Source organism: Schistocerca gregaria, chromosome 2 (genome assembly GCF_023897955.1).
Source record: "Schistocerca gregaria isolate iqSchGreg1 chromosome 2, iqSchGreg1.2, whole genome shotgun sequence".
Lineage (NCBI taxonomy): Eukaryota > Metazoa > Arthropoda > Insecta > Orthoptera > Acrididae > Schistocerca > Schistocerca gregaria.
The window spans coordinates 986,493,749-986,517,825 of record NC_064921.1 but is presented as its reverse complement, the minus strand read 5'-3'; the positions used below and the strand labels follow the sequence as shown (position 1 = coordinate 986,517,825).

Below are 24,077 nucleotides of genomic sequence, written 5' to 3'. Positions count from 1 at the left end.
TTCTACCCCATATAGTGTCGTGCAAAACAAAATGCCATAAACCAGACAACTACAAGTAGTTAGCATAATATATGATGAAATTAAAGTAACTTTGGACTGACAGGGTGATTCAAATCAAAATGGCATTATCAGACGGTTCACAACACATGAAGGAAAACTGGTGCAATTGGTTGTAGTTAAGAAGTATCAAGTTTCTGAGTAAAGGTGGAAAGTACATGCAGAACAAGTCTTCAGTCGCTTCGTGTAACTGAGCTAAGAAACAACATTATCAAAGTAACACATAAGAGTTTCGTTCCAGTATGTGTACTAATACATATTTGGGGTTCACACAAATGCAACAAGAACACTGTATATTTGGCCTGAGCTGCATGTTGGTAAAGGGAACCCAGCTGAGCAAGGGCAATTTCCCCAGGGAATAAGTATCACATGCAAATCCCAGCTAATTTGTCAAAGGTTTCATTATGGCAAATCATCTGGGAGTAGCTCATTTCTAGATGATCAACTTGGTATTATTTTGACCATATGCACCACAGCATCTCCAAGAAACATTTTGCAGGAATTTTGTGATGTTCAAGAAAGGCATATGTACATCATTATTGCTTCAAATATCTCTCCACAACATGACTGCTGATGTAAATTAATTCACTTGATGTCATAAATCAAAACATCTTAAAAATGGGAGAAGTGGTCATATTACACATCAGTCAGTAACTTCAGCAAATAATTCATTAAACACGTAAAAAGATATCAATGTTGTTATATTTCATAACTTGCACAAATTTATGGCTACTAAATGCTTCTTTAAAAGACAACTGCGGGGGATGGATGAAGATAGATCTGTTAACATAAACATTTGCAGTCACAAGCTGGCTTCCAGCAGTCACTAAATTATGTGCAAACATTAGCAACTTCTAGAAACATACGTAATAGTAAACATGGCATTTTCAATCATTGCCAAACCCTACACTAATTAACTCTGTAACTGTCTGTTGTCGAATATAATTCATTTTGAACACAAGGTTTCGCAATTTATTTCCACATGTCAACTAGAGTAGCCTTCTCTGGCAGGTAATATTCTGTTATTTGTGCACACTTGTTTACTTGATCCTTTTTTTCTATATTTATGATACTTTGCACATAATACACATTTTAGTGTATTTGTACAATGTACAATACAGTATGATTCATAACATATATGAAAGTTGAAAATTTTAGTTTCATACATTGACATTTGCATCAAATCTGCCATATTTGGGTAACTAATATATCATTAGCTTCCACAAATAGTTTTATGTACAGGTGCTACACTAATCTGTAACTGAAACAAAATGTTATTGCTGTCTGAACACAATAGCTTTGTTATCTATTATTAAAAAATATTTTTCATATTAGTCTGTGATCATATGGACTATTCATATATTGGTGATATGTACAGCAGCCACAATGATTACACTGTTAACAACTCAGATGAAATTTAAGGAAATCTGCATCATAAGAAATAACTGAAATCAAATTATAATGTCACAGAGTACACCAAATCACTAACAAATATGTCCACAAAGTTACATTTCATGCACTGTTAACACTTGCTACAGTCATCCACATCTATACTTGATATCTGTTTTGTGTTCACTGGAGTTAATCCCTTCGTTTTCTTTTATCCCTGTCATCCCTACGATCTCTGTCTTCTTTTGGACGTTTACTGGCTCTTTTAGCCTGTGTAAGAAACTGATCCAGACCGAATGGATCTTCCTCTTCTTTCTCAAATTGTACAGGTCCACTTCTTGTTGCATTGCGGTCAGTACCGCTGAATTCTTTATCTGGCACAAATCTATAACAGAAAATGGCAGCCACAGTTTTAACCTATATTATCAATTATGGAGTAGCAAAAAAGTCAGTTTTACACACACACACCTCCTGTGTGTGTGTGTGTGTGTGTGTGTGTGTGTGTGTGTGTGTGTACGCATGCATTCTTTTCATATATTCCACAACTTTCCATTATGATATAAAAATTGTAAGGCAAGGTTAGGAATTTAACTGTATCCCTTTTGAAGAGTGAAAATATAGGTAAACTTAAATTTGGATGCCTGTACAGGAATTTGAATACCGTTCCTCCAAAGTGTGTGTCCAGTGCCTTAACCACTGCACCACTTTACTTGGAGAAATGACAGACAAGTGTGTCAAGCACACTGATCAGCAAATGGGGTAATACAAAAATTAATAGAGATCTACAGAACTCAGGTTCATGCATGTAAAAATGCAAAAACAGAGAATGAAGAAAGATAATGATCACAAGACCATCAGCAAGAATCAACAAATGGAAAAATGGACTGTCTATATCAGTCTACATTGTTGAACTACATACAAAAAAGCACATCAACATGAGAAGGATTATGTGAAATCATTACTGCTGACAAATGCTCTAAGTTTCTGGTATGCTCCAAAGTGTAATTTGCATGATATGCACTTTCCTCTTTGTTCTTTTAACATCACTGATATGTTCTGTGGTTCAATTCACAAATGCATGGAAAAAGATTTCTACTGCTGATGAACATTTATATTAATTGATGGCAGTCAATGGAAATCTTCAGTATCCGGTTCGTTTACTAACAATCACATATATTATGTGGTGCTAAAGAAGAATTGATTCCAGTTAGTTATCTAAAAGTCTAAAAGTTCAGGCTATTGTCCTGATAGACCCGTACAGTATATAAGACTTGCACTCTCGCTTGCTATCACACGTTGCTAAAATATGTTTGCCAGGACATTTCTTTTATAAGCCACAGTTCCTCACCAAAACCCACGAAAAAGAAAAAAGATATTTTAAAGATTAAATTTGTTTCATTAATATACATTTTAATGTGTAAAACTACTGTATGTCTTACAATTACTAGTACATCAACATACAAATTACAAAATATTCTAAATTTGAAATAAGAATATAACTAAAAACTGCTACGCATCCATGGAAGGCAGGCTTTTACACAAAAGAATAATCAACCTTTTTATGATGTCAATGGCACGAACACAAGTCTACTAACATTACACTGCAATATTTAACCACATAAAATTGTTTTTTCAGTATGAGAACAGTACTTCTAAATAAGGTACTTTGAGTATTTCTTTTTACTACACCAACTCTCAGTTATATATCTATAAAGAAAATTATAGAAATGTAAAAATACCAACCTATTTGTCTTGATCAATTTATCTAAGTCATCACCATACACATCTTTGTCCAGATTTCTACTGGGGCGATAAATATGTGAACCAAGATTTCCAGTATCACGCCACGGTTTGTCATACACATTATAACTCTCTTCATCTCCATAACCTGAATCCATTCCTTTGGATGTGTTGAATAAACGTTGGTCAAATTGCACTTCACCTCCAGAGATGGTTTTCGCTGGCAAACCAAGGGCAATTTGTTCACTTATGTCTCTTTCACGTTCTCGTTGAAGTTTCGTTCTGAAAAAGGAAAGTACCAATTCTAACTAGAACTTCTTTTACTAAAAGTATAAATAATTTACATGTTTTCTGATACTATGGTACCTTTTATCAGGTGCAGCTCTTGCAATGTTCTTTTCCCGCTGGCGATCCTTGTGCCTTTCATAACGCATTTGGTCACGTTCCCTCGCCTCCTCATCTTTTTCTGTAAAGAAAATGTTTTACATCTCTCTATACTGCTCAAGAAATCTGACCATATTTATAGCACACATTTTATACAAACCTGCTGCTGCCTGTGTTCTGATTCCGGCTCGTTCTTCACGTGCCTTCTGAGCCAACTGTCTTAAGTGCTCTTCCTTTTTCTCCTTTTCTTTTTGTGCAAGCTTTTTCTCCAATTGTGCTCGCATCTCCACAGCTTCACGAGCCTAAGAAAAATCACACATGTATACATCAGTAATATAAAGCTTGAAACATGTAACTACACTGTCAGCTGAAAGTCGCACATAATTACAAATAACTGAAAAATAGAGCACTGGGTGTAGATCTTTAAAGACAGCACTTGGATATTTAAAATGATATGTCAGTAACACAATATGCCCCAAAAGGAAGACTTATTTGAACTTAAAAAGAACCACTTTACACCCATATATACCATAATAATTTAAGGTTAACCTGTGAGATATACTTATACAGCTCAGCTCAGTGGTCAATGGCAGAGAACTGTATGTGACAGTAATATAGTTGAATAGCTGGTTTCAGAAACAACACCTGTCCACAAGTTGTTTGGTTTTGAGTTTAAGATGCAGCAGTGTTATGTGAGAATAGCTATGTCGGCTGGTAAGAGAAACAGAACTTGTCCCACACTTGATACAGGAGTTTTGGATCGGCAAAATTTACAGTGAGCACAGAAAGAACACTTGTCCTGAGAAGTGTTGTTTCTATACATACTGTTGGTAGAAGTGAAACAAGTGACAAATAAGCTCTCGCACGGACACTTTTGCATGTGGAGAGAGTAAACCGCATGTAGTTTATTATTGTGCAACATGTCTTCTGTTGACAGTTAGAGGTTGCAGAACATTAATATGAAAGAAGGGAGTGAGGAATACGAAATATCAACATGAGAAGATTAAAAGGCTGCATACTAAAGGACAGGAGCACAAAAACGTCGGTGGAAAATAGTGCTGAAGAAATATAGTAGATACTCTAACCATTATACATTGTTATTAACACTTTTTGCATCAATTGGTAATAAGCAAAATGCTGGTATTGCTGGTTCACATAGAATATTTATCTCACTTCAGAGAAGTTGTCAACAGTGCTCTAAGGAAATAAATGAAACAAGAATAGGGATCTTCACACATTTTTACAATATGGACTCAAAGGATGCACAAGACTGATCCACAAGGGCTGATTACTGCCAAAGGTATTGGAAGAAGACATTTGTGAAACGAATAAAATGATTCTAATAATAAACCTTGACAGCAAAACTTCTGATATTCTTTGAATTCTAGTACCAGAAAAGTGGAGGTATGTATACAAGCACTCCTGAGCGTTCATGGCGTGAAAAACATGAGAGCATGAAGGATTAGCAAACTACTCACACTTGTCAACCTACCTACCAATCAAAGAGGTAAAAATCGTTCAGGCAATGTGAAAAATAGTAGAGAGATAAATGCTATTGTTGAACATATTAACTTCTACCCATAAAAAGTAACCCACTATGGCTCTCAAGATCACCATTATTTGCTAGAACAGCTTAATGTAAAAACCATGCATGTACAGTTTCAAGTGAAATACCATGACATGGTTGAAAAATACAAGATTTTCACTGTGTTTCAGAAGATGACACATTGACACGTGTGGCAAATTTGAACAACTGTCAAGTAAAATGAAAAATATAATGCTTAATGACACAGAGAAACAGATAGCTTCTCCAGAACTCGTCATACACAAGAGAGGGGCTGTTAAGTTTTCTTCTCTCATTAGTTAAATTACAGAGAAATGCATTGATAATTCAGAAATAGTAGGAACTTCTATTGACTTCATGTAGAATCTATGCCTACCAACTATACCCATTCAAGAGGTCTTCTTCTATCAACAGCTTACTGTGAATGTCTTTAATATACACTACCTGCAGACGGGTGAATCAAAATTCTGTGTTCATCATGAAGGAACAGTAGAGAAGACACCGAATGAGATGTGTTCATTCTTATTACATTTCATCACAAACAACTTCCCAAAAAACATTAAACATCTGCATATTTTTAAGCATCTGCATGGTTTTTTCCAATGGTTGTCCAGGCAAAGTAGGAATCATACCGTTGTAAGGCTTTTCCTGGCTTTGGAAGCTTCAGAGCGATTCCTCACTATTAATCTATTTCCCTGTACGTGGACATTCATTTCTTCCCTGAGATAGGGACTTTGCGGTAGTGAAGACAAAAATCCATTCAGTGGATAGGGTGTACCACATCAAGCAATTTGTTGAACTGATTGCTATCTCAATTTCAAAAGCTAACAAGTTCCAAGTGAAGGTAGTTTCAACAAGCAGTATTCTTGCATTCAAAAACTGGTGGCTCAAAACACCATCTCTCTGGAGAGTGCCAGTAGAAAGGTGCCCAGGGATCAGAAGCAGTCATTAGTGGTGTCCCAATTCTTTGAATATGAATACAAAAGTAACACTTCTTGTACTGTGATTAGAAAAGCATATATCCACAGATCTGTCATGTAAGCTTTCTGTCTTTGTATTGACTGCAACTCTTCAATTCCCTTTCCCACAGAGAAAGCATATAACACATGTGCCAATAAATTTGGAGAAAATTGCTGACGTCAAGAAATTAGAAGGATATATTCCAGATAAAGTCCATGAATTTTACACCACAATCTACAATTAGTCAACAATTGAACTTGGAGATATGGTCTGTGAGTAGAATAAAGGAGTACAATGTAATTTAAAACAATGTGAAGAGACATTTAGTTTAAAATTTAACTGTGCAACTTCATCAAATTCATAAAGGTAAAAGTTAAAAATTGAAAAAAGAAATGTGCAAATCATATACTGTTTTCCTGCTATTGTGTGTTATTCAATTAATATAATCTCATACTACTCATACTAAACCAATATTAAACACACATCAATAACTGAATAATTTCCGTATTAAATAATATATTAGTATAAATTTCTGAAACAATACTTGTCCTGATATTTATGAAATACTTCCCTTTAAGCAAGATACCTGCAATTGCACCCAAAAATACATACACATACACCACTGGATAGAGCACTATGTTTTTGCAGTTAAAGATTAATGTATGAAATTGAAATATTTGTGCATTTTTCTGAAAAACAGTCTCTGTGGACAAGAGTTGTTTCTGAAATCAGCTATTTGATTGAGTTCAAGTTACTTAAATGAAGGAAAGAAAGGTTCCAAGGTTCAATGATGCAAGCAGAATCACAACTGCACACTGAACAAAGATGAGGAAGGAAATAGCTCATTGTTGTTGTTGTTGTTGTTGTCTTCAGTCCTGAGACTGGTTTGATGCAACTCTCCATGCTACTCTATCCTGTGCATGCTTCTTCATCTCCCAGTACCTACTGCAGCCTACATCCTTCTGAATCTGCTTAGTGTATTCATCTCTTGGTCTCCCTCTACGATTTTTTCCCTCCACACTGCCCTCCAGTACTAAATTGGTGATTCCTCGATGCCTCAGAACATGTCCTACCAACCAATCCCTTCTTCTAGTCAAGTTGTGCCACAAACTCCTGTTCTTCCCAACTCTATTCAATACCTCCTCATTAGTTATGTGATCTACCAATCTTATCTTCAGCATTCTTCTGTAGCACCACATTTCGAAAGCTTCTATTCTCTTCTTGTCTAAACTATTTATCGTCCATGTTTCACTTCCACACATGGCTACACTCCATACAAATACTTACAGAAACGACTTCCTGACACTCAAATCTATACTTGATGTTAACAAATTTCTCTTCATTAGAAACGCTTTCCTTGCCATTGCCAGTCTACATTTTATATCCTCTCTACTTCGATCATCATTAGTTAAATTATTTTGCTCCCCAAATAGCAAAACTCCTTTACTACTTTAAGTGTCTCATTTCCTAATCTAATTCCTTCAGCATCACCCAACTTAATTTGACTGCATTCCATTATCCTTGCTTTGCTTTTGTTGATGTTCATCTTATACCCTCCTTTCAAGACACTGTCCATCCCATTCAACTGCTCTTCCAAGTCCTTTGCTGTTTCTGACAGAATTACAATGTCATCGGCAAACCTCAAAGTATTTATTTCTTCTCCATGGATTTTAATACCTACGCCAAATTTTTCTTTTGTTTCCTTTATTGCTTGCTCAATATACAGATTGAATAGCATCAGGGAGAGGGTACAACCCAGTCTCATTCCCTTCCCAACCACTGCTTCCCTTTCATGTCTTTCGACTCTTATAACTGGCATCTGGTTTCTGTACAATTTGTAAATAGCCTTTCGCCCCCTGTATTTTACCCCTGCCACCTTCAGAGTTTGAAAGAGAGTATGCCAGTCAACATTGTCAAGAGCTTTCTCTAAGTCTACAAATGCTAGAAATATAGGCTTGCCTTTCATTAATCTTTCTTCTAAGATAAGTCATAGGGTCAGTATTGCCTCACGTGTTCCAACATTTCTACGGAATCCAAACTGCCTTCCCTGAGGTCGGATTCTACCAGTTTTTCCATTCGTCTGTAAAGAATTGGTGTTAGTATTTTGCAGCTGTGACTTATTAAACTGATAGTTCGGTAATTTTCACATCTGTCAACTCCTGGTTTCTTTGGGATTGGAATTATTATATTCTTCTTGAAGTCTGAGGGAATTTCGCCTGTCTCATTCATCTTGCTCCCAGATGGTAGAGTTTTGTCATGACTGGCTCTCCCAAGGCTGTCAGTAGTTCTAGTAGAATGTTGTCTACTCCCTGGGCCTTGTTTTGACTTAGGTCTTTTGGTGCTCTGTCAAACTCTTCACGCAGTATCATATCTCCCATTTCATCTTCATCTACCTCCTCTTCCATTTCCATAATATTGAGAGAGAGAGAGAGAGAGAGAAAGAGAGAGAGAGAGAGAGAGAGAGAGAGAGAGAGAGAGAGCGGGGGGGAATCACATGTGTATAGACAATGTGCAATACAGCATTTACTGCACGGTCATTACAATATCATGTTTTTGGTAACAAATTTTTTAAGGAAACAATCATTAAGACCGAACACAGGCTATGTCAACAGAAAGAACTTTGTGCATTGTGGTGGTGCACCATTGCAGGAAATAGCTAATTAAGGGCATTCCATCAGAAAGATTTCATGCGAGTTATATGTTAACTGTTAACAGCGTTACTGCAAAATGGAAGTACAAAATACAGCAAACCCAACTGACATTGGCGGGTCTAACTGAATATACTGATAGGGACCACCAAACACTCATATAAAATGCACAATTGGATGTGGATATAAAGGAAGCCTGGTAAACAGTGTTTACTTGCGTTTGTTGCTCCAATTGGGAAATTTATAGCAACGATGGTCAGGAGTTGTGTTTCCTAGCTTGGTAGTTAAGTTTTTGTCGATGCTAAAATAAATAGGGTGTATATGTGGACAATAAAAAAAAATTTCCAGATTTCTCCCGGATTTCCCGGTTAAAAATACACTTTTCCCAGGTGAAAACATAATTTTTCCCTGTCAACTGAAGGGTATATTTTCTCTCGGAACTGTACAACTTATCAGACCTTTGAATGGTTATGGTTTTACACATGGGCGTAGAATTTCCCAGCACTTTAGAAAACTAAACATAGGGAAAAAAACACATTTTGGAAATATCTGTGATGTGCAGCAATATGTATGCTGCACATTTTCATATTATGAAAGTAAAAATTCGAATTCCACCAAACACTACATGTTACTTTCTGAAGCATTGAATTCGAGTAATGATGCACTTTTGTAAGTCAGTCATAGCTCATGCCACATGATCCCACCAGCCGATGACAGCAAGTATTCAGAGCTCAGGATGTATGATGTAGTCAGAAAATAGCGACATCACTGTTAAGTAGTGCAAACACACAAACAGAAAAAGTTAATGGTTTAAACTAATATATATAGTGAAACTTCCTGGCAGATTAAAACTGTGTGGCTAAGCCATGTCTCCGCAATATCCTTTCTTCCTGTATAGTTTAGAAGGTAGGAGACGAGGTACTGGCAGAAGTAAAGCTGCGAGAACAGGGCATGAGTCATGCTCGGGTAACTCAGTTGGTAGAGCACTTGCCCGCGAAGGGCAAAGGTCCCGAGTTCGAGTCTTGGTCTGGCACACAGTTTTAATCTGCCAGGAAGTTTCATATCAGCGCACATTCCGCTTTAGAGTGAAAATTTCATTCCAGTAATATACATAGTGCTTCTACACGAAAGCAAAGCTTTCACATATAATATTGGTCTAGATGATTAATACGCAGCAAGAGAAACTAAGCTTTCACATATAATGTCTTTTATGCATGTATTACAATTTCAGATATGTCACACAAACGTGCCAGTAAAATTTTTTAATAACGACATAAATGTCTGATCTTCTGGGCTCGAGATTCATTTAATGGCTCATCATTAAAGAGTTGATTTTTAAATGAGAGTCAAACACTCTGTGATTTAAGAAATTCATCGTACATTCGGAATATTTTCCCGCGACCTGTTAGAAATAGGTTTATTTCTGCAGTTGTCAGAGAGCGCCAGATGACGGGCGCCACCGCGCTTCGTGCTTGCGCAGCTATGATGTCGTAGGGAGGCCCTGTGTTCGTACGTGTAAAATATTAAAGGATCTTACATTATGTCATAAAAGAAACAAGACGTCAGGATACTCCAAGAGCATTGGAATTTTGTGACACATACTAAAATGTGCACATTTAAGGTGCACATTCGTATGACCAGATTCCCAGTAAAGTAGGCCACGACCTGATATTAAGCTTTTCAATGTGGTTTTCGGGATGTAAATTTTCTTGGAGTACCAGTACTGTGTTATCTGTGTGGTTCTTTATTATGACATAATGCCATACGCGCTAGAAGATAAAAACATGCATTTGAAATGCAGCGAACAGCGTGTGGAATTAAACACTTCGCTTAGAATATATTGTCTGCCTCAGCGGAAAAGATTAAAAAATGATAGTTTCTTTAGCAAAACAACAAAAATAACTTCATTGTTCAGCAAGGCAATTAATGCTTGACTGTCAGAAAGGTGGAAATAAAATAAAATTTGCAACTAACAACACATTTTAGCCTTCCGCCACTTCACACAGTATTCTTCTATCGCACGTCACTGTATTTTGCTCTGTGGAATTGAAATGTGTACATTTTGTAATGGATGCCATCAAACCATATTCCAGACAGTGGAAATTAAAATGTCCAGTGGTGCCTCTCCTGCTTACAGTCAGTCAGTTTGGCACTGCCCCCCCCCCCCCTTTTTTAAGAAAAAAAAAGAAAAGAACTCTTCAGCAAATTTGCACTCTTTATTCCCTATCAGTTAACTTGCTCCTTTGTGTGACAATAAATTAAATATAGGATAAATAAACCCAGTAAAGACATGAGACAAGCAAGACAATCCTTAGCTCCTATAATTTTTTTCTCTCTAATCTTACAACAGCTTTACATGGCGTGCTTTCCTTTCTGCAAAAGAATCTATTACCTCATCAAAGCTCGTCAAACGTTTTGCTACATGAAAAATCAAAATGTTGTCTAATACTGAAAAAGCTGTTAATACAAATAGGACCCAAAACTGGTGTGGTTTTCCAATCTGATTACGTCTATTTTGTCACCGTCTGCTAGATTAAAGAAAACAGGCCTTCCTAATATTGCAACAATTGTAAAACACACCAAATAAATGAGACTTTTTGGCATAAACGATCTTTCCTGTAATGACAGAATATAATTCACAAAGTACCAATATTAAAGGCCTATTAGGCCTACATACTAAAAGCAAAAAGCTTTACATTAGGAAATAGTTTCACGCTTCATTCATACACTTCAGTTTCTCAAGCATGAGATCAAAAATTAGTAGTACGAAATTTTTATACAAACTTGGAATCGTCATATTGTTCTATAATTTGTGTGATGTCCCCGTTTCTTCTCCTTCCTCATTCTAACAAACAGTCTTGTTATCACTAATTTTGTAACTATTCCTGCCAATGTCAAAGCTTATTCGCAGTTTAATTTTACTACCTCTGCCAGAATCACTGGTTTACTTATCCCACGATTATTCTCCAGTTAGGCGTTGTTAGATGTTTGTACAACTCGTTTTCCACCCTTCTTCCAGAATAGAACTTAAAGCGGCAGCTAGCCAGGGTGCTATGCAACTGGCCCTTGCTAGTATAGTGATCAGGCCAAAACTTTTCTGTCAAAATTTCATTTTCTTGGATACACCGAGAAGGTAATATGTAATCTTTCTTACCCGTTTTCGTTCATTTCCACTCCTGTAGTCTGAACCTATGGATTTCGCTAATAATTATGACGACGCTCATCATTCGCAAACCCAATCAACCACACAATCAGACAGCAGTTGGCATTCATCCATTCGACCTTACTCCACTCTGGTCGTATAGCTCCTTATGTCTGAAGGAAAGTTTGTTTCTACATGCAATGAGGATTTCCCTGACAAAGACAGCATGTACACTATGCAGGCATTCACAAATCAACTTAGGATTCATTCAGAAATCAACTTAGAATGTGTCCAAAAATGTTCAAAAAGTGACAGCAATGCATTTCAAAGTCATATGCACTGGATGCTAGGCACTTTGTGAAACAAGGTTTTCTCCCTCAAGAATATTAATTTGCGACCCCCTCCCCTCCCCCCGATCTGTGCCTGCTGCGCATGCATGAATATGGCAGCTTGGGCGCTCCAGTAAAGTTTTTCCCAGTAACATCTAGCTCCTTGCTGCGACTGCTTACACAGCCAACAGCCACATTTCTGTACCCAGAAGCGGGAGAAGGTACTACTCAAATGTGCAAGTGCATGATCCCACTCGTAGCTGCTAAAACAAATCTAATGTAAACTGTTGTGAAGTCATGCTCATTGGAGGCATTTGTTGTTATGGAGCATTGCATAGTCTTCCTAAAGCCTTTGACACACTTTGCTGTTAGCAGACACTGGTATGAGCACTGTGTTTTGTTGCATTACATGGCAAATTTCCTTTTGCAATGTAAGTTTTATTTTCGTTTTTTCTCCTGTTCATGTTTTATTGCCGCAGGATTATTCTGCAGTAGTGGGATACAGTAATATCCTTTGTTAGAGTATCGGTTCTTAACAGTCAAAATTTCAAAAATTTAACTGAAAACAAAAACAATGAAAAATTCCTTGAATTCCAAAAATTCCCAGGTTTTTCCCGGTTTCCTCTCAGATGAAAAAATTCCCAGGTTTTTCCCGGATATCCCGGGTCGTATACACCCTGAATAAATGAATAAATTTTTACACTACATTCACAGAGTTTAGAATCATACTTTTTCTGCACCAATAACATAATAACAATCCTGGGTACAAATAAATAACTATTTTATCATGGTATTAATGAAGTCAAGTGGATTTGTTGGACAGGCCTGATCTACAGTTGGAGAAGGAGCTATGTCCTCACTCAAGAAACTCTCCTAACATTTGATTGAAGTCATTTGTGGATACCACAAACAAAGTAATGACAACTACCTGACAGGAATGTGCAGATGGGTACTACTAAATACGAAAAATTTGCTGCATTTCCTCCCAAATATGAGCGTATTCTCTTAAACTGCAAACTGTTTTACATGGAAAACTATGAGGTGAACAGAATAAGAAAAGGGGTACAGGGGAAGGAACTATGTTAACACGTACTGGATTGATCTGAAGCAGTCTTGACAATCTTTTAACATTGTAACACTGGAAGCCACAATGTCTACTACTGTTACGGGAAATAATAGTGTCCAACTGTTTATAAGAATTATATCACCTTACATTATGTACAAAAAATCTATGATTTATTATTGCAAAATGCACGAAAGATTTTATTGTTCTGTATTTTTAATTGAGATAAAATCTTCACAAACGTTTTTATGCAACATTGATATTTACATGGCATTTTTTAGAAAGTCACCCAGAAACCTGGGTGAGGGGAGACTTGTGGGACAGGATGAGAAGGAAAGACAGATTGGGGACTGCAGCGGACGAGATTTGAAAACCTGAAAGCTTAAACGTTGAAGACAGGGTAATATGCAAGACAGAGATTACTACTAAAACATCGTGCACCAAGTAAATACGAGTGAAAAGCTAAGGGCATTGTATGTAACAGAGGTGAGACGACAAAAAATACACAAGTCACAAAATGTAAAATGTAGAAAACTAAAATGCAGTGAAGAAAGGAATATTTACTGTGAATAAATGCTGAGATGGAAGGAATTAACATAAATTAAGGCCAGGTGGGTGGTGAGAACCAAGGACATGTTGTTATGTTAGTTCCCACCTGAGGAGTTGGGGGGGGGGGGGGGGGGGGGGGGGAGATCCAGTTGGCACATCTGGTGAAACAGGCACCAAGGTCACGATTTTCATGTTTTAGAGCATGCTCTGCAACTGGATATTGCATGTTGTCAGTATAAACCCTCTGCCTACCCCCATTCATCCAAATTGATAATTTGGTGGTAGTCATGCTAATGTGAAAGGCCGAACAGTGTTTACATAACAGCTGGTATATGACATGTCATTTCACAAGTGGCTCTCCCTTTGACAGTATATGTTTTACCAGTTACAGCGCTGCTATAGATGGTGGTAGGGGGGTGCATAGGACAAGTCTTGCAGTAGAGTGCTTTGGATGAGCAATTTGGAACACTGTATTGTTGTGATTGGTTCTTGTGATTATGAGTTATCACAGGTCTGGGAGGAAGCAGTGGCACCTCTACATACAGCATCTGCCATCAAAATCCCATCCCTGTGATTCAAACTTACCTGCAGTCCCTCCTAAAATTTCAGGCCCTTCACAAGGACTTGCACCTCAATTCATAGAACTTTTTACCCCACCCAAACCACACACCGCCACTTTTCACCTTCTTGATAAGATCCACAAACCCAATCATCCTGATGGTCCTATAGTTGCTGGCTTCAAAGCACCCACTGAATACATATTTGCCTTAGTTGATCGACACCTGCAACCCATAGTACAAAGATTTTCCTCCTATATTAAAGATACTAACCATTTTTCTAGATCATCTGAAATCCATGCCTGTCCCACTACCACAACACATCTTGCTTGTCACCACAGATTCCATCTCCCTCTATACCAACATCCCCCAATGTGCATAGTCAGCTGCTGCTGAACATTTCCTCAGTCAATGCCTATCTAATTGCAAGCCTAGAAGATCCTTCTCGCTCACCTTAACTTTATACAGTTACTCCACTTTTGAGGGGCACACACACAAACAGATCATGGGTACAATCATGGAAACCAGGAGGGTTCCTTCCTATTCCAACTGTTTCATGGGTCACTTGGAGGGAGCTTTCCTGGGATCCATAAGTTTTCGGCCCCTGGGTTTGTTTGGATACACTGATAACATCTTTCCTCCACACCGAAGGCCAGCTACACACTTCTGTCCAGATCAACCTACTAATAAACAACAGTACTTACATTCTGACAGTTGCCTTCCTTTCCATGTCAAACATTCCCTCTCATACAGCCTTGGCACTTAAGGCAAACAAATTTGTAGGGATGCAGACACTTTACAGCAATACACCACCACTCTTATTTCAGCTTTCACTGGATGTAATCATCCCAACAGGCTAGTTAAAAAGTCCCCAGGTCATTGCATTCAATGTTGATACTGCCAAACCCTCCAAAAAAAAAAAAAACAACTTCTGAGCACACAACTTGTCACTCAATATTATTCTGGTCTTGAATGTATCAATCAACTACTTCAACAAAGCCGAGACTTCTTAAAATCATGCCCTAAAATGAGATCCATTCTGTCTGAGATTTTGCCCACCACACTAAGAAAGCTTTTTGTCACCCTCACATAAGCAATTTTCTTGTCAGACCCTATGCTCCTACTGCAACCGTCTCCCTATCCTATGGCTCCTACCTCTGTGACCGTCCCCGCTGCAAGGCTTGTCCTACACACCCCTCCTACCAACTATTCCAGCCATACAACAGGCAAAACATTAACTATCAAATGGGGAGTCACCTGTGAAATGACACACGTCATACACCAGCTATTACGAGAACACTGTTCGGCCTTTCACATTGGCATGACTACCACCAAATTATCAATTAGGATGAATGGGCATAGGCAGAGAGTGTATACTGGCAACATGCAATATTGTGTTGCAGAGCATGCTTTACAACATGAAAATCGTGGCCTTGGTGCCTGTTTTACCACACAAACCATCTGGATTCTTCCCCCAGAACTCCTCAGGTGGGAACTAGCACAACAACATGTCTTTGGTTCTCACAACCCACCTCACCTTACTTTACATTAACTCCTTCCATCACAGCATAGAACTTTTTACATTGCAGCGCGTCAGCAATCGTGAATAACTTAATCCGCCAGTTGAGGCGGATTCTTTATAATCATTATTCCTTTCTTCACTACATTTTAGTTTTCTACATCTTTCGTTTGCTGACTTGTCTATTTTTCGCCATCCCCACTCCAACCTCTGTTACATACAATGCACTTAGCTTTTCACTCTTATTAACACAATGCACGTTGTTTTAGTAGTAACGTCTGTCTTGCATATTACCCTGTGTTCCACGTTTAAGCTCTCAGGTTTTCAAATCTCATCCGGTGCAGTCTCCAACAGTCAGTCTTTCCTGATCATCCCGTTAGATAAGTCTTCTCTGAGCCAGGGTTCTGGGCAACTTTTCTAAACTGTATTTTTATTTTTTGTACAAAAACAAATTCCCCGTGCCTTATCTTTCCAGTCTTCCACCACCTCCCAAAGTCCCACCATCCTGCCCAGAGGAGCATTCTCCTCATAACTCAGTACCACCCAGGACTGGAGCAATTGAATTACATTCTCCGGCAGGGTTTCGACAACCTCTCGTCGTGCCCTGAGATGAGAAATGTTCTGCCCACTATTCTTTCCACCCCTCCCACAGTGGTATTCCACCGTCCACTGAACCTACGCAATATACTCGTCCATCTTTACATTACCTCTGCTCCCAATCCCTTACCTCATGGCTCACACCCCTGTAACAGACCTAGATGCAAGACTTGTCCCATGCATCCTCCCACTACCACCTACTCCAGTCCAGTCACTAACATCTCCTGTCCCATCAAAGACAGGGCTACCTGTGAAACCAGTCATGTAATCTACAAGTTAAGCTGAAACTACTGTGCTGCTTTCTATGTAGGCATGGCAACGAACAAGCTGTCTGTCAACATGAATGGCCACCGACAAACTGTGGCCAAGAAACAAGTGGACCACCCTGTTGCTGAACACGCTCCCAAACACAATATCCTTCATTTCAATGACTGCTTAACAACCTGTGCCATATGGATCCTTCCCACCACAGGTGGGAACTTTCCCTGCAATACATCCTACGTTCCCGTAACACTCCTGGCCTCAACCTTTATTAGTCACTGTCCTCACTCATCTAGCCCCTTCCCTGCTGTCACCCCAGCATTACACAGCTGTCATTCCACCATCACACCCAGTCTTTTTATTTTATTTATTTCTCTCCTTTTCCATTACTCCCCCCCCCCCCCTCCCCACTTCCTGCCCGTCACCCAACCTGCAGCACTTCACTGTCCGCCATGCCCATCATACTATCCCCCCCCCCCTCCCCCCACAGACGCCTCCTTTCACCCATCCAGTCACCACCCCCACTCCCATCATGCACTGGTGCTGTTGCTGGCAGTGTGGTTTCAGTTGCCTGAGACTGCAGTCGAGTGTGTGAGTTGTGTTTGCGTGAGTGTGTGTTTGCGTGAGTGTGCGTGTATTGTCGACAAAGGCTGTTGGCTGAAAGCTTTAAGTGTAAAAGTCTTTTTGTTGTGTCTATCTGCAACTCAGCATCTCCGCTATATGGTGAGTAGCAACTTTCCTTCTCATAACTGATTATTTTCATTGTTATATGAGAAGTGACCGTACTTGATTTGGGTGGAACTGATATTCTGGAGTAAATTAGACCAACCATGTAATGATTTGTTGTGTTCAGATTTAATGTACTTATAGTTATACATTTTTGGCCAAAGTGTCAACAATTTTTGTTATCAGTAATCTATTCAATGTTGTGCGAACTTTGCTTTAATCCATCTAAATGATACTTGATTAAAATTCTTAATTTGTGTGTTCACAGGGTTCGTAAATGATTTATGCCTGTTCAAGGTATTTGAAATTCATATTCGCAATTACTAAAAAATGTGGAAGCAGATGAGATTTACAAATGTAAGTGGAAATCAGTCAAAAACCCTACAGCTGACAATGTTTCCTATAGGTAAAATGAAAAGCATGAAGTAAAATATATGAATCATTAGAAGTAGCTAAATGGCTTTCAAATACTTTTAATAATAAATTTGATTTAAGCAGTACTGCTACTTATTTTGTAACAAAGAGTGGCATCACTGAACACATCATCAAATTTAAACTGCATCAAATTCAAATACATAAAATTTCTGTGATTTGGAATTTCTTGGTTTATGTATGTCTGCTTCTGTTTATGAGCATGCTTTGAGCATACTGTTATCTGCTAACTATGGCTGGCTATGTTGGCTGCACTGGCACAGCTGTTGGTATCGACTGAGGCAATCTGATTTGTACTGAAACATCGACTCCAACCAGTCGCCACACTGTGGCTCTTTAGAAAGTGAACAAGTTGTCACAGTTTTGTGATATAAAATTGCTCCTCTCTCTCTCTCTCTCTCTCTCTCTCTCTCTTTAAGAAAAGCTACTGTATTAAGTTTTTCAACATGTAAGATATGTGTAAATGTCATTCTGAAGTTGACGAATAACCACCTGAGGGTGGAAAATCTTGATTGTAGTTTGCACCATGATTTTTCAAGCCAAAATTTAGGAATAAAAGTGTGGGCTGTATTTTTGCAAATACAGTAAGTTGTTTTAATACTGACAATGGTGGAAGGCAATGAGAACAAGATTTTACTCAAATTTTAGGGGGCATATTTTCACCTACCCCTAAATCCTCCTTTAAATTTAGCTGTACAATTCTTCTGAGGGACTGACAAAATCTGTAGTTCGTTCTGAGGTATTAAACACTGAAAACAAATTTCTTGGTCAATCACTAAAGAGAAAGCCACCACAGTAATAAAACAACAAAATTCTAGAGTTGCATTTGTAAGTCAACAAGAGCATCTCTCTCTACTACTACGACATTCCAACCAAATCATGAAACAAGAAAGTGATTAGGAATACCTGAACATCTTGATATCATCAGAAATGAAGAACAATGTCAACATCCAGACGATTGGAGAAGTAAATTAATTATTTTTTTTAAAAAAATATCTCAGGACACATCCCAAGTGAATCAGTAAACCAACATTAGGGTGGGCAAGTGGAGATTTCTGCCCCGGTGCATATAAATAGATGTTTTATATTTCAAAAGTCTAAGCCATCTAACTTTGTTTCTGTAATTTTAGGATAAAAAACAAATTTACAGTCAAGTTGGCATAAGAAGATACCGAACAGTTGCCTTGAGCTGGGTACGGCAGCTACATGCGTACATGTGCCTCCCGCAAAAGAGGAATGCAATTTTGTACACGTCTATACGGATAAGGCTTAGTGCTGTTGTAGCTGTATAGAAGACTACTATTTTTACATGCAACTGTTAGTGATATGGAGCTGAAAGCTAACAACAGCACTGCCAGAGGTCATCTTACACTAACTCAATTATAGCTGCCACTGAACTCTTGCAAAATAATGTTTGACACTTGGTTTTCAAGGATGGATAGACGTGTTGAGACTAGCAAAAATTATTTGGAAAAGTAAAAGAAACAGATCTTTATTTTAAACTACCTTAGTATGGTATATCTTGAAAAATTTTAGAACCATATTATGAACTGAAATGAAACTAATTTATTTTAAATTGGGGACTGACACAAGGGAACATGGGATTTCATCACTTACATAAAACTATTTTTGAGCACCAGAAATGTTACTTTATCACACAATTGCTTGATCTCAACTCTAGTAATTTCTTATTGTTTCCAAGACAAAATGAACATATTCATTTTGTATAAGTATTTATGTATGAAATTGAAGTGTTGATTTACCTTCCTGTCTGCAATGTACAAGGCCTCAGCTAGCTTGGCAAAGTTCTCATTAATGTGTGTTTGTTGAAGTCCACGACCATCTGCAGCTAAACGTTTATCAAGTGGAATTGTGTAACCCTAAAAGAGAGAAAACAGTTGATTGAACCACATAGAAATATTTGAAATCGGAAGCAATCTAACAAATTTGTGTATCACATATGCAGGTCTTACTTTTGCATTTTTCCAATTAGATATGCACGGTGGTATTTTCCACTCCTTCTGTTCCTTTACAGTCACCTGGAAAGAAAAACAGAGATTAAAATCAATACAAACTGGTAAAGTCTTCACTCACTGCTTTGTTATTAATGCAGATACCACCAAGCACGAAATATCCCTCTGTCATGCACTGTACAGTTGCTTGTCAAAAATACATGTAGCCGAACACATAGTATCTTTCTAGGCTGCAAAAGATGACTTTATTAAGAAATGGAGGGAGCAAGTAATTGCATCTTAGTGAGACTGAAAGGAACTAATCGGGGGGAGATCCCAATGTCCAATCCAGATGTTCGTATTATACAGCTTCTGGTACCCAGAAAACACTTGATGAATGCCTCTATGGACAAAAAATATGGAATACTGTAACTGCCCACGAACCTGCACTGTAGACAGTATGGTAAGTCTATGTCTGAACATTTTCTGGGATAATATAATATTTATGACAGACTGACTGCTAAATGAGAAAACTGACTTGCAGAGTCTGCTGCTACATGATCAGCTTGAAAAATGGTAGCACTGGTCCCATACTCTTGAGATGCGGACATATTCCGGCCTGGTCAGAGACTGCAGTGAGCATAATTCGACCATGATCTGTCACTAATTAACGTGTCATCAAATTATTTGGGCATCAACAGGCAAGTGCAATAGAAGGGTTGTTGGAATATCTGGAATGTCGGTATCCCTGCCTGGTTGAAATAACAATGGGAGAAGTGGATAGAGGGAACATAGGCAATGGGTTTACGCTGCAGGGCATATGGAGAAGTTACTGAAACAACTTCTTATATCATGCTAGAAATGACAAGTCAAACACTACTGCAATTTGCCAAGAACAACATGTTTTGTCTTAAATGCATTCTTACAGAAGAAAACAAATAGAAGATAAGCTTTGCAGGATCAAAATGCAACTCACACTGACAAAATTTTTTCAGACAATAAAGACATTCCACAGAATACGGCAGAACTAAATCTCTTAAAACTCCATATGATTATAGAGTTCCAGATGCAGATTAAAAACTGGAAGAGGGGTCAGGCAAAAAGAGTCTGTACAACATAATTCATTTGCCTCTAGTGCAGATAATGCTCAACAATTAAAGGAAAAATTAAAGAGCATGTTTGAAAGCAGCCCTGAAAAATCATCTATAATACAACTAAAATAATGTGCAACCAACACTCCAAAAGATAATGCTACAAAGTTGTATTTAGGGCAGTTAAGGAATATACAGAAGGGTAAATTTAGGGTCTAAGTGCTTTCCATAAACTACACAGTGCTTTTAAAACAAAGATTCCAAAATGTCAAACTGAAAGTTTACAGTCAGTGTATATTATCAGTTCTGATTTACAGCAAAAGGCATGAGCTTGTAATGTGAAAAACTCTGAAAAACTGTTGGTTTCCCAGCAAGCAATTGAGGAATGTAATTTGAGAATTAAAGGAGAGAGAGAAAAACAAATAAATGAGTTAGAGAACACAGCAGAATGGAAGACAACATTATGACTGTAATAGAAATGGAGATGGATTGGATCTATAGCTGGGTGAACTGAAGGCAAACTGACCAAGGAAGTACTTTTCAAGATTCTAGGCAATAATTTCTTCATACTTCCCATACTGCTGGCAGAAAACAGCGGTGAGTAAATTAATTTTAACTATTAAGTTTATTTCCGTCAATTATTATGTAAGTACTCTAGTAGAAGGCTCTAGCAAAAGCCTCATGGAAATGTTGACTCCTAGCATGCTCGGTTGAAAACATCGGCCAAGAAGGCTGGTCAGTCAAAACTGGTATAGGTATTAAGCCACTGCAAAAAACCAGCTTTTCTGTACATGTGCTGATTTGTAGAAACGACCAAGTTCAAATCAGGTGAATGGTATATATACATAACCACACTGTCTACAGGCCACAAGTGACCCATCGGGACTATCCGATCGCTGTGTCATCCTCAGAGGGTGCAGATAGGAAGGGCACGAGGTCAGCACACCGCTCTCCCTGTCATTATGATGGTATTCTTGACCAAAGCCGCTACTATTCGGTTGAGTAGGTCCTCAATTGGCATCACAAGGTTGAGTGCACCCCAAAAAATGGCAACAGCACCTGGCGGCCTGCATGGTCACCCATCCAAGTGGCAACCACGCCTGACAGCACTTAACTTCGGTGATCTCACGGGAACCGGTGTACCCACTGCGGCAAGGCCATTTCGCCATGGTATATGTACATATCAGATGAAATGTGCGTGAAGCTTGTAATGTATAGAGAAACCTGGAGGAAGCTTTTATTCAGCAATGGATGTCTAACAACTGATGAAGCGGATGGGATGTAATCTCTCAGTTTTTTCCTTCCCAAAACGCATGCATATATGAAAACGCTTCTAACACATACAGTGCAAAAACTCACCTTTCTTGTAGGAGAATGCATTACGGGTGCAGGTGGTGAAGGAGGTCCTCTTGGTATTTTCTTATTGATCCTGCAATAAAGATCCATTTAAAAGACATTCATACAAACAATAAACTGCATGGTTTTAATGAGTGATTTTAATGCTCAATGCGGTAAAGAGAAAAAATATAAGAATTGATGGGTGGATTTCCAGCATGTATATGGACAGCTAAAATGGCCAAAGAATTGTTGAAACATGCAAAATTTTAACCTTAAAATAATGACAACACATTTTAAAAAGAACTCTTCTAAACAAAAACTTGGCAGGCTCCCAATACATTTATAGGGGAATTTCAAATCGATCATGTAGTAATTTCATACCCTAACTATAAAGAAATTTTAAATTCCCAAGTTAGGAAAGGGGCTAACATTGATTCTGACCATTATTTAACATGAATAAAAGTAAAACTTCAACCTCAAAAACTCTTCAAAGCAAAAAATGTTATTCAAAAATTTGACACTGTCCAACAAGCGAACTTGACAAAATATATATATATATATATATATATATATATATATATATATATATATATATATATATATATATATATATATATAAAGAAACTTCCACATGGGAAAAATATATTAAAAATAAAGATTCCAAGACTTACCAAGCGGGAAAGCGCCGGCAGACAGGCACATGAACAAAACACACAAACACACACACAGAATTACAAGCTTTCGCAACTGGCAGTTGCTTCGTCAGGAAGGAAGGAAGGAGAGGGAAAAATGAAAGGGTGTGGGTTTTAAGGGAGAGGGTAAGGATTCATTCCAATCCCGGGAGCGGAAAGACTTCCCTTAGGGGAAAAAAAAGGACAGGTGTACACTCGCACACACACACACACACACATATCCATCCGCACATACACAGACACAAGCAGACATAGTCTGCTTGTGTCTGTGTATGTGCGGATGGATATGTGTGTGTGTGTGTGTGCGAGTGTACACCTGTCCTTTTTTTTCCCCTAAGGGAAGTCTTTCCGCTCCCGGGATTGGAATGAATCCTTACCCTCTCCCTTAAAACCCACACCCTTTCATTTTTCCCTCTCCTTCCTTCCTTCCTGACGAAGCAACTGCCAGTTGCGAAAGCTTGTAATTCTGTGTGTGTGTTTGTGTGTTTTGTTTATATATATATATATATATATATATATATATATATATATATATATATATATATCCAATCCAACAATTGGCAAAGCCTGAAAGAAAAGTACTTCAAAACAGCAACAAATTTAATTCCATTTCGAAATAAACAAAAGCACCCGTAGTAGAATGTGCATTGTGAAACACCAGTTAAGGCTTGGTATGAGTCATTCAAAAATTCGAATACTAACAAAATTGAAAATATGTACAACACCTTTCTAACTGTAAGAAAAGAAACATCTAAATTAATAAACAATATAAGAAACTTTTATAAAAATTCAAAACTAAACTAGCTGGTTACCAGCCACAAAGTCTTTGCTTCAAACATGAAAACAACAGTTTAGCTCTTAACAAGCAGGAAAATTGTAAGGTAGTTGCTAATCATTTTGAAAAACTATTAAACTGTCCAGCACCAGTTAATAAATTCCAATCATGGCAAACTAATAGCATCGACCCTAACTCTAAAGAACTTGATGATACCTAAATAATTAAATGAATTAAGAGGCTTAAAAACAATAAAGCATCCAGAGAAGACTATAATTGCAGAACTACTAAAATCAGCTGGCCCTAACACTA

General features: G+C 38.0%; 1 protein-coding gene across 1 annotated transcript in view; it reads right to left on the bottom strand.

Moving 5' to 3' along the window:
* Positions 1-741: 741 nt before the first annotated feature.
* The window catches only part of LOC126335474 (puff-specific protein Bx42), a 44,650-nt gene continuing 21,314 nt past the window's right edge, over positions 742-24,077 (bottom strand). Inside the window, exons 6-12 of the mRNA XM_049998791.1 lie at positions 22,320-22,389; positions 19,891-19,956; positions 19,681-19,797; positions 3,731-3,872; positions 3,553-3,652; positions 3,190-3,468; positions 742-1,831 (exon numbers count right to left, since the gene is read on the bottom strand). Of these exons, the coding sequence (XP_049854748.1) occupies positions 1,639-1,831; positions 3,190-3,468; positions 3,553-3,652; positions 3,731-3,872; positions 19,681-19,797; positions 19,891-19,956; positions 22,320-22,389 (967 nt within the window). The 3' untranslated portion in view covers positions 742-1,638. The remainder of the gene's footprint in view (positions 1,832-3,189; positions 3,469-3,552; positions 3,653-3,730; positions 3,873-19,680; positions 19,798-19,890; positions 19,957-22,319; positions 22,390-24,077) is intronic.